This window comes from Copadichromis virginalis, linkage group LG20, assembly GCF_057382275.1.
Source record: "Copadichromis virginalis isolate Kocher_CV1m ecotype Utaka linkage group LG20, C_Virginalis_male_GT1.1, whole genome shotgun sequence".
In the NCBI taxonomy this organism is placed as follows: Eukaryota; Metazoa; Chordata; class Actinopteri; order Cichliformes; family Cichlidae; genus Copadichromis; species Copadichromis virginalis.
The window spans coordinates 13,338,067-13,350,337 of record NC_140637.1 but is presented as its reverse complement, the minus strand read 5'-3'; the positions used below and the strand labels follow the sequence as shown (position 1 = coordinate 13,350,337).

The following is a 12,271-nucleotide window of genomic DNA, read 5'->3' as shown; positions in this document are numbered from 1 at the left end:
ACATAATAACTCGGCATTCGCACTTGGGAGCGGACCAAAACAACTGTAGCAGACCCCGCTGATGAGTAGGTTTGCCTGCATGTTTCCAAGCTAGACCTGTTTTGTTAACACTGGGCAGCAAATGGGACGGTCCACGGCCAACTCCCTCCAAATGCACCGCACGCTTTAACAACCCGCATTTCAGCAGCTGACTGTTTAGACTCTCATGTGACTAAAACTTAACAAATCGAATGATTCGGTCCCGAGCAGATGAAACGGGCCTCGAGACACAGCGAGTTTACTGACCAGTGTTTTGTAGTCAATCTGTTGTCTGATGAGCTTGTCCTCACTAAGGGAGTAGCGGGCTTCTCCTGTGATGGCGTCGATGGGTCCCTTCTCCATCTGCTGCTTGATGGCACAGTAAAGCATGAAAAGAGGCTCCCCGGCACACTCCTGGCGAGAGACGAGGCAGAAACAGACGAGTTATCTGGAGATCAAACACAGCGCGATTTTTCTCTTTTATGTCAGAAACAGTCCTAAAGAGGGAAAACCGCCCAATAATTCAAAAATCCCCCCAAAATTTAAAATGAAAATAAACAAAACCCCTAACAGAACTTAATAAACACAGTGATTCAATTTAAATCTGGTTCCTAAGAACGTTTGCTACTCTGAAGACACTGGGAATACTTAAATGTGTAAATTAATAACAGCGATGCAAAATGCTGTGTGTAGTAAGGCGCTCACATAAATGAGTAAATGAGGTAAGTGTGTGTTTTTGCAAGTGTCTGGAGAGCAATTAAAAACAACAAAAACTGGGTAGAATTTACGCTCAGTGGCCACTTCATTAGATACACATTCCCAGTAGTGGGTTGTTGGGGTTTTTTGGCCTACAGAACAGCCTCAATCCTTTGTGGCATACATTCAACATTCCTCAGAGATTTTGGCCCATGCTGACATGACAGCATCACACAGAATACATCCATGGTGGGAAATCTTCTATTCCACCAAATCCCAGACATTTGGGTTGAGTGGACTGATCAGGTGGATCATTCTGGACCTGAGATGGTTGTGTGGCACCAACAACTACGTCAAACTCACTTTTCTTCCTCCTTCTGATGCTCTCTTTGAACTTCAGCAGTTTAGTCTACTGTGTGACTAGCTGATTAAATATTTGTGTTAATGAGCAGTTGAAAAGGTGTACCTAATGAACACTTTTGGAATCGTGACTTATCCATTCATCTTTCAAGAAGAGGGTGACAAAATACATGAATAATTAAAGAGCTTGACGGTGAAAACTTAAAAAAAAAAAAAAACAGGATTCATTTGCTCAAACTGGAGATGGAATATTTCTGTAACTGTGTGCAGAGTAACATCCAAGTTAATGCATCACGGACCGTGCTGACCGGCGACTGACATGGCTGGAAAACTGCATGAAAAAGAATTCTTCACAGTCACGTTTCCCTCTCACTCCCCCCTTTATAGCCTATCTGTCCGTGTGCGTCCGATAAAACGGCACCAAGGATTTTACATTTGGTTTCCCCAGACGTTCAAATTCAGATGCAATTTTCTGTGCCGTGGTGAGCAGTCAGAGGCGATAAATTAGGTGCGGCAGCTGCTTTTCTCCCTCCTTTGTTGTCATACGGTTCTTCCCGTATTTTCTACCTCTGAATAAAGAATGCCTCAAAATGTTTACAGCGTGAAATCAAAAAAGCAACTTTTAGAGTTTCCTCAATTATGCAAAACACACATCATCATCATCAAAAAAAAATAACTTTAGTTAAATTAGTTACTAGTGATTGAATTTCTGGCTTTCTTTAACAAATCCTGGCAATTTCTAACACTGTCAATGATCTGTAAACGAACGAGATGAAATTTCAGACCTACCCGGAATGACGTCTCAAGATGTGAAGGACACAGTGGTGTTACGTAAACATCTTTCCTTTTTTTTGTTCCAGAGGGAGGCTGAAAGCAGCGTTACGTAAATCTTTTCAGCCTTCTCTCGGAGCCGAGCTTATGCGACCAGACATAGATGTTATAAATATGTTGCCCACTCTCCGCTCCATCAAAGACACTTGCCAATCAATAGTGTCATTAGTCATCACTTGGGCCCAAGGAAAAACACTTGCGAATGAAGTAGCGGCAGTTTAGAGGAGAGAGAAAGGACACATCACAGCCAATACTCATCCTGACGAGAGTTTAATGATCGACCGCGCAGTGCTCAGGGAGACACTTCAGACTGTGTGCGCGTGTGCGTCTGCTAGAGATGCATGAGGTCCAGCTGAGAGCAGGGGAAAGTACTAATTTATCCGTCTCACCTTCAAGCACACTTAACAACTCGCTTTTTCTTTCTAGCGCGTGCATTCCTCCCTTGCGTCCTTTTTTCCTTCTTTTCCACCATAATAAAAATCCTCAGTTCTTTATTCTTACACCATCTTCCTTCTTTACTTTTTCATCTATTTCCCTCATATATATTCACACATTACATTGCAAAGTCCAGTGTAAAAATTAAAAGGAATAGGAGGTTTGTCTTCAATACAGTGGCTAAAATGGCCATCGCCGTTCCACCTAATTGTGTTTTTTTGTGGCCACATATGTAGTACACCAAAGGTGGAGGCGAAGAGAACCTGTAGGTGTTTTAATCAGCGTCTGCACCTTCAAACTCAAGAAATGAAGGATCGTACCTATGTTTTATCATCTGAGAGGCGTCCCTTTCACCAAAGAAGCGAAAGAGACAACGGGACCTGCATCTGGATAAAATGCCACACATCAAGCTTCTTAAACTGAAGTCAGAGCATTAATACATGGAAATACGAATAAACATCCTTAGTTATTCCCAGTACTGTCACAATTATTTACTGTCAGCAGATTAAACATGTGACCCTCCCTTCTCCAAACAGTTGCCAACTAGCCAGCTAAAACAACAACAGTTGCTTATGTTGATTGAGTGTCAAAGTCCACCAATGCTAGATCTATCCCACTAACAGCCACTAACAGCAGCAAAAACAGCAGCGCTTATCAACAGAAAAGTTCAGAATATCCTCAACAACTCGGATCAGCATCGCTGTCATCAGACAGAATTCGTATCAAAGTCCTATTACAAAGTTTTACAGCCTCCTCCAGAAACGAGGACACGTAATAACATCTGACATAAACAGTCGACTAACTGATTGTGTACTTGAACTGGGAGGTACTTGAAATTCAGTTGACGGCAATCTGTGAACTACTGACACCTAGTGGTCATATTTACCACACTGTACCTTTAAAGTCAGAAGCCCGCATCATTCTCTCAGTGTTACAAAAAGGTTTCAACGAGTACGACAGACGACAATCGTGCAAACCAGCGTGGTTCTGCAGTACTTCAATCTAAAAAAATCCACCTCAGCATGAAGGCTGTGACAAAGCAAGCTAGAATATAACCACTCAGTGTGAGCAAAGGGCCATCATGTTCTGCTTGTGCTAGTGTCGCTAACGTTAGCCATGCTTTGCAAACTGATGTGACATGGAGTGTGTGGGATTTTATGCGTGGTTCCACGTTTTGGCGATATTTGGAAGACTTTTTATAGAAGGATGTGATTCATAGCATCAAACCGGTCTTAAATACACACATAATGGTTATTGCTTAACTTAGTTCATTAGCTTGTTCTAAAATTAAACTGTTTTCTGACTGATAAGATAGGTCAGATTTTTTGCGTCTAACTTGGGCAAATTAGGAAACTAAATTATCAGTCAGCAACATCTGTATTCTTTACTCCCAATTTTCTCAGCTTTTTTTTTTTAAACTTTCTTTTACAATTTTCTCCTCATTTTATTCACTTGCACTTCAAAAAATTGCTCCTGCTTCCTGTCATCCTTATTTTTCATTGCTTTCCCCTTTCTCTGCCCTCTTTTCACATCTTTGCCCTGCCTTTCTCTTTAACTCCTTGCTCCTTTCTCTTCACCTCTCTATTTTCCTAACTCCTAATTGTCACCCGCAACCTCCATTCATCTCCCCTCTCTCCGCCACCTCCAATGCCCATCTCTGACCTCTCCCTCCCCTCTTCTCTCCGTCATTCCATTGCTGCACGCTTTAAGAAGCTCGTTAGCATCTGGGCCAATTAGGTGGGCAGCTGCTAACGAGACAGAGCGAGCATACATTACAGCATTACGCTTCGGCTTTCTGCCTCCGTTGCTCGGCCGCTGCATGCTTGTCTATGAAATTTGCCTTTACTCCGCACGCTGCCTTCATTAGGGCTGCCTAATTGTATCCTGACATTTACATTTTAGGGGTATGATGACAGCTCTGGCTGTACAGGGAGAGGAAGAGGCTCACATTCCTACATTGCACTGAATGCTGTGTATTTATTAGTTTCCAGATTTAGAGATTTTATAGAAATAAAAATAATATTAATAATGATGACAATGAAAGCAGTTTAGGTAATTACGGTTGTTTGTTTTGGTAGAATTTAAGGACTTATTCCTGTAATATTCCAGTTATTGATTAATCACAATGAGATTAATGCGCAATTTAACACAGTCTTCTACACAGTCCACCCTCTCTTTCCCAAAATTACTCAACTTTCTTTTCTGCTGTGACTCCAATAATTATCACATTGCACTCTTAATATGATTAGGATTATACTGGCATATGAGGACAGCTCCAAGTCTTTCCGTATGTAATTAAAGTGTGGAAAGGAGAAGGGGAAACCCAATGAGAAGGACGAGAGAAGCATTAAAGAAAAAAAGAAAATCGCCTCACTCGGCTGTGCAATAGCGAGAGTAGGGGATGACGGACGGGAGAAGATAAAGGGAAAGGGCGACGCGCGAGGACAACGCGACCGACGTCCCGCCCCCTGGTGAGGCGAACGACCTCAAGGCAGAAAGGAGACTGACAGCGGAGCAATGACAACAAGAAACGAGGCAGATGAAAGGGAGATCAGAGGAAGAGAAGATGTGAGCTAAAAGAACAACAGAAAAGATCAGTGGAGAGGATGTGTCAGCTACACGAGTAAAATTACGTGAGGGGAGAAGATCTGTGGGCTTACCTAAAGAAAAAAAAGTCATTTAAAAACAGAGAAGAAAAGGGTGCTGCTTAGAGGCTTTGATGATTTACTCTTATGTGTTCTGCACTGCTGAGGGAAGAAAACATGAAGGCCAAACAAGAAAAGCTTTTAAATAAAAACACACTGAGGTAAATGGAATAAAGAATTAATACAAGTCGGGAGCGTTAAATTAAGACTATTAATGCGAGTGATCGTTCCTTACCTTTAGGAACTTATACAAGAGGAATGTGAACCAGTTGGTCAGCATCTTCTCAGCGACAGACTCGGTTCTGATGCAAACAGAGAAAAGAAGGCAGAAACATGATGCTTGAAAAGAGACGTTTAAAGGAAACAACAACAGACCAACAGAGCTCTGATATCTCTGATAAAAGAAAAGATTCTCAGCCCTCATAAACATGAAGCAATTCTTTTATTAAAGGTTTATTTATTCAAATAAGTAATCGTTAAAGAAAAATATACTCAGTGTAAATGAATGTCAATCAAGTTCATTTCACCAGAGTCCATTAAAGTTGACGTGTTACATTATTACATTGTGACAAAATCACATGGAAATTTTTCAAATCTGTACTGCAACTTAAGAAAACAGCAGCAAACAGAAACACGCTGCAAAAGCATGTGAAACACAACGGAAGTTAAATAAAACACAATGAAAAAAACATTTTATAAAACACGACAGAAGTGTTTTGGGGACACAAAAATGTGACGGAACAGCTGCAGAAGTGACAGAAAGCAAAAGCATCGCAGAGAGACACACTTCAAAGAGGAGGAGGATTCATCTCGTCGTGACGGCGATAAAAAGGTTGTTCGCATTATATAATATTGATACAGTATCGTAGATCCTATAAGCCTTTAAGATGCTTTCTGTTAGCTTTTCACTTCCGCAGCTGGTCCGTCACATTATTGTCTTCCGAAAAACTTCCATTTGTCTCTTTTGTGGCATTTTTTCTGTTTCCCTTGTGTTTTTGTGCTTTGGCAGCATTTTTGTATTTGCTGTACATTTGAACTCTCTGCAGAAAGAATGGCATCATATGGTACTCATTACAAAAACAGTATTTAAGTCTGGTTGGAGTGAAGGAGCTGCTCTTGATTTCCAAAGAATTATCCGAAAAAACTGACATGGACATGAGGATTTTTGTGATAAGTCTTTCCTAAAACCGTTTTAACAAAATAAAAGTATATCCCCGTAGACAATAGAGTGCTTATCAAATTGATTAGAGCATCTGTCACGGAAACAAGAAAACACAAATATTTGAGAAATTTGCGAAAAACTCGTTTAAAATTGAAAACTACTCAATTCACATCTTTGTACCCAAATTTGAGCCGACACACTGAAACTTCTCTGAGAATCAAGCATAAAGTTTAACCGCTGAAACTGATTTTCTGTTTAAGAATGCAAGTAAATATCTGTCATTTAGCATCTTAATCAAAAATGAATCATGCGTTTTTGTAAAACAGCCCATGAACATTCGTGGATCGCAGTAGTTCTATTTCAGAATGAAAAATATCACCATTTTGATAAAGAACTTGCACATACATCTGGTACACCCAGAGAACTGCCGCTCACTGAATATTTTCTTGCTTTTGGACTGTTCTCTGCAAACCCGAGAGATGCTTGTGTTGGAAAGTCCCAGCAAATCAGCAGTTTCTCAAACTCACAATCACCTTTCCTCCACATTCTGATGCTCACTTTGAACTTCTGCAGGTCGTCTTGCCCATGTCTACATGCCTAAGCGCTCTGAGCTGATCCATGTGATCAGATATTTGTGAGAATTACATGTCAGCATTAATAAAGTGGTGTGTGAGTGTATAAAGCTAGCTAACCATGACTGGTTAAAAACTACGATTTCCTGCAGGTTAAGACGTTAACCTGTGATATTCTGCTGATTTCCAGCTTTCAGAAGGTGGACTGTCAAAACTGAACACTTAATATTAGCATAACTGTCCGTTATGCTAATATTGCTTTTCTGGAAGATGATGATGATTTTAATGAGCAAAGTGAGCAGAAATATAGATCCGGTCCATTTGCAGTCAAAGTTTGATATAAACTAATACTTGAAATGAAAAAGTAAAATTAGACAAAAGAAAACAGAAACATTAAAGAGATATCCCTTTTTAAATAATATGTTTATGCTGGCTTTACTTCCTCACCTCCTTAGCAGCAGTTTGGGATGGTTTTTGCTCTCCAGGTTTCTGTCTATCAGGTCGGATAACAGCTGTTTCAGGACCCCGGTGGCATACTCCATCTCCCCCTGCAGGGCCGTCATGATCAGAGACGCCACATTGCCTCGATCCCGCATCGAAAATGACCTACAAATACATTCAATGTTTTAAAAAAGGATCCTTTACAAGTGATTGACCTTGTTTTTGTTTGGCCCCATCTGAATTGTTCCTGGAAATACGTACGCGCCGTTAACCTCATAGCAATTCATTTAAATATTAATGCACATTTTATCTTAATTAAACTCTGTTTAGTCATAAAACATTTGGCTAAGTGCCTTACAGTAACTGTAGAGCTCCTAAAATGTGTTACTGCTTTCATAAACATACCTTTGCTTTTCTTTTCTTTTTTTCTTGATGCATTCATGTTTGTAAAAGCACACGTTCCCACCATATTACTAAAAATGAAGAACACTTATGAAATATACGAGTAAATAATGACAAACCTCTGGGCCTCCAGGGTTCGTATGAACGTCAGCAGGAAGTGCTTCTTTGTCAGCAGCTGGCCGAACAGGGTGAGCGCCTTCTCAACATTGGCAGGGACCTGGAGATGTTGGGTGTTGTAGACAGGGTTAAAGGGCTGCTTCATGAGAGGTCACTTCAAATAATGAGGTCAGAGGTATGTGAAAGTAATAGCGGTGAGGCAAAGGCTCAGGCTTCAGGCTGCTCTGATTCCAAGACTTTTTAAAATTAGTAGGTCTGTATGATATCAGTGAATATTCCTTATATGGTCCCAGGAACATAGCGCTGGCTGTGAGCACAGAAGCTCCCCGAACCTACTATTTAAGTCTTGTGTTGATCACAAAGCAGCTGGCTTAAAAGGGAAGGGGTGCTGAAACAGCTTGTTTCAGACAGTGAATGTACTCAGGGGCTATTTTTGAATTGTGAAACACTGAAAGCTGCTCTACAATCACCAATAAGCATAATAGGACTCCTCAAGCTTTGGATTCCTTAAACAATATCACAAAAGATTGCGATACGCACAGTACAAGTAATGAATCTATGACTCACTCTGGGCAAAGAGAGATTCCGAACACGTCTGCAAGCAGACATATGATGAGCTCAGACTGGCTTGTTAAACAGCGAGGTAAGACTGATTGGCTACTCTCCTCTCCTGCTGTGCTGCCGTGCGGCGTGTTCCACTTCAGATGATTTCAGCGGACAATTTTGACACGATTGTCTTCTTGACATCGGGGTCTGGGGTGTGTGCGCGTGGCTCAAAGCATCCTCCAGTTGAATATGGATAAGACGAGAATTTGAATTTACGGTCCTGAGCTTTAGCCATCTCACACGTTATCTCTGTCTGCGATGTTAGCGGTTAAACTCTACTTGTTTGGTATAATCACACCTGCTAGTGGGGTGAATGTGTTATACTACTTAAACGCCCTTAACTGAATCTTTTAATAACCCGCTGTCACATGGGGAACTCTGGCTTTTTATCAGTTTAAGGAACTTTCTTAGAATGTCGAAAGTCTAATCAGACCAGCCTGAACCAGCCGAGCATGAGAGGGAGTCCTCTGTCAAACAGAGCGGGAGGGAAAAGATGGAGAGGAGTAGAAGGAAGGATGAAGCATTAGGGCATAGCAGCATTGCGTATGTGTGTGTGTGTGTGTCAGGGTTGGGTACAGAGGTGCACCCTGCTTGTTCCACTGGCTGGCACCTGTCACTACTTATCAACAACACGCGAAACCCCCTGAAGATGCCTTTCTGACGCTCACTCGCTCCATCTTCCTCATCGCTTTAATTCTCTCTCTCGCACTTATTTTTGACTGTTTCACATCATTGGTGTCTCTCTCTCTCTCTCTCTCTCTCTCTCTCTCTCTCTCACTCTCTCTCTTGTTTTAATTTCTCCCTCTCTCCTTGGTTTTGTGTGTCATCCTTGCACACACACACACACACACATCACATCTACCACTCCCCCTCTCTCTCCTACTTTCTGTCGTCATCCTTTTGTACCACTGTAACATCTATTCTTTCTCTCCTCCGACATGCAATAATAAAGTGTCTGGGCCTCTCTGTAAAGTGCTAAATGAGATTCTCGGCCTCCAGGGTGGATGGTGAGTGCAATGTGTGCGCATGTGTGTGCGTGTTGGAAAAAAGAGGGAGTGTGAGCGAGATAGAATGAGATTAGACAGATGGAGTTGCATGTACATACTGCGCAGGCAGGGTCTTCACCAATTTTTCCAAGATAGATTTAAGGTTTGTAGATTCACAAATCTGCAAGACTGTGTGTGTATGCTTGGATGTGTGTGTGTAGGTGTGTCACGTGGCTGTCAAGCTTAGGGTGAGAGCAGTCACGCAGTGCAATAAAGCTAGGAGCATTGGTTTACCCAAGTCATTGGATTACAGCGGCAACCCCTGGGGGCAATACAGACGGTTACGGAAGGAAGTCTAGACATAACGATAAAATACGTAAGCACCTTTTACCTCTGTGCCTGCCTGACACCCAAAGTTAAAGGTGTACTCACACTTTTGGGATTTTGGATTATGGAAAACGGAGTTTAAACATGTTCTGTTTGTGATGTAATCCTAAAACAATGTAGAGTAAATCTAACTGTGATGAGCATACGTACACATACAAATCACATTAGGACAGCTGCTTTCAGAGAGACTGTCGGCAGGGGAAAGTTAAGTTCTTAATTTTATACAAATATAAAATTTTCCATATTCTATTGAGATCCTGGAAGCTATTGTATCCTCACAGCAAAATGTGTCTATATAGGTCCACACCTCTGAGTGTTAAATACAACACTGTTGAGTGTTAAATTAACACTTTTGACAGTGTTATATGTTTAAAAGTAACCTAGTCAGTTTTGAAGATTAACAATGGCTAACACTGAGCAGTGCTAATTTTCTAACACTGGAAAATAACTCAAAATGTTAGAAATATTCCAGTGTTAGAAAACCAGCACTGCTCAGTGTTAGCCATTGTTAATCTTCAAAACTGACTAGGTTACTTTTAAACATATAACACTGTCAAAAGTGTTAATTTTGACCCAGATGAAGGCCCTAGCATGCGAATGGTCAGAAGAAAGCAAAAAAAGTATAATGGAGACAACCTGAGCCAATTCCACTACACCTGGTGCGCGGGGGGAAATGATCAATATGGTCTTTGTGACATTTTTGTTTGGTGGTGTGCCTTGTGATTTTTCTAATGTGAAATATGTGCCGTGGCTCCAAAAGGTTGAGAAACACTGCTATAGAGGTCCATGGGATCACAGCCCTCTGCCTTAATGGTAAATGGTAAATGGCCTGTATTTATATAGCGCTTTACTAGTCCTTAAGGACCCCAAAGCGCTTTACACATCCAGTCATCCACCCATTCACACACATATTCACACACTGGTGATGGCAAGCTACATTGTAGCCACAGCCACCCTGGGGCGCACTGACAGAGGCGAGGCTGCCGGACACTGGCGCCACCGGGCCCTCTGACCACCACCGGTAGGCAACGGGTGAAGTGTCTTGCCCAAGGACACAACAACCGAGACCGTCGGAGCTGGGGCTCGAACCGGCAACCTTCAGATTAAGAGATTACAATGTTGGTAAATGCTTTCCTGATGAGTTTATGGACTAACTTTTGAGACATGTTAAAATTAAAAAAAATATAAAAATGGAGGATTATCCATGGTCTAATGACTTGTGACTGAAAAGTCATTAGTTAATCAGCAAGTCGATTCACAGTCAGACCTGCCTATCTTCAACGGCAGAAATGCTCATCTTGAAGCTTCCTAACGGAACTTCAGAAAACAGCAGATGATGTCACTGTCCATCTTTTATACTGTGGTCTACGGTGAAATGTTGGCGAGAAGCCTCAAGCTGAGCACTTTTGTCATCAAGGTGTATTGCGATGGGAGGAGTGGCTCTCATATAGAAAACAAAGGACTCTACACACTCCTATGGCAGGAACTTGTCAATCAATATGTTCACTATAATTTAGAAATGTGAGAAAGAAAATCACAAGAAAGAATGCAGGTTTTGGCATGGCCTCACTTCCAGATCTGGAGAGTCCATGAGTGAAAAATAGAAACACTGGAATATTAGCCCTTATAGTAGCAAAGTGGGTTTTCAGAAATTGCAATCTGTATAGCGGCTCGGTTCCAATAACTGATTCCATTTTGGATCTGGTTTGCTTCCCTCAAAATACCTGGATTTATTAAGCTCTGATGAAGATAAATCTCTCATCTAACCTCACTGCCAGAGATTATAACAGTTAGCGGCTGTTAATTCCATCATGGGCATAATGAAACACATTGCTGTGTCTTAATAAAATGCTCTGTTAAGCCTAAATTGAACCAAATTTCATATATTCAAATCATATATATACAGACACACACACACACACACACACACACACACACACACATATATATATATATATATATATATATATATTTAATCAACATCTATGTTAGGCTGCTCTTTCAATACAAATAACACTGGGACAAAAGAAAATGATTTTCAACCTAATTAAATTTCTGACTTGGAACTAATTTAGATTTGTTAAACTGTCTTGTTAAAGAAACACAAAGGGAAAGCAAAGAAGGAAACAAAAGAAAGAAAGTACATTTCCCACTACTACATTCCTGCTGTTCTAGATGCTCTAAGGACTCTGTTCGTTCAGATTTAACATTATCTGTAGTTTGTAAATACAGATTGATAGTCTGTGCTCATAGCCAAAATTGTTGCCTTTCAAAAATAACTCGGGGTGAATCACAGAAAGGAATAAAAAAAGAGATACCAATGGCAGCTATGACACCACCCAGGGGGATTTTATTTCTAACAATATGAATCAACGTTCTGGATTAGAGCGATTAAATTAAGCTGTAAAAGGTCAAACAAATTACTCTTCGACTCCAAAAAGTCAGCGCTCCAATCAAAGCCAATGGAGCAGCACCAGATTCTACATCTTAATGATACTGCTGATTGCAAACTTGGCTCTCTGGTTTTTAGTTTTGGAGGGGAGTAGTTTATGTTGACATACTATTAATTCTCCTTCCCTTGGTCTCAGCGGTAAGACGTCTTTATAAATCAGG

At 41.0% G+C, this 12,271-nt stretch overlaps 1 protein-coding gene across 1 annotated transcript in view; it reads right to left on the bottom strand.

Moving 5' to 3' along the window:
• Positions 1-12,271, bottom strand: part of LOC146684456 (plexin-A1-like) — a 314,632-nt gene that overhangs the window by 20,901 nt on the left and 281,460 nt on the right. The window contains exons 22-25 of the mRNA XM_085444381.1: positions 7,682-7,779; positions 7,167-7,325; positions 5,221-5,287; positions 286-432 (exon numbers count right to left, since the gene is read on the bottom strand). Coding sequence (XP_085300507.1) covers positions 286-432; positions 5,221-5,287; positions 7,167-7,325; positions 7,682-7,779 — 471 coding nt within the window. The remainder of the gene's footprint in view (positions 1-285; positions 433-5,220; positions 5,288-7,166; positions 7,326-7,681; positions 7,780-12,271) is intronic.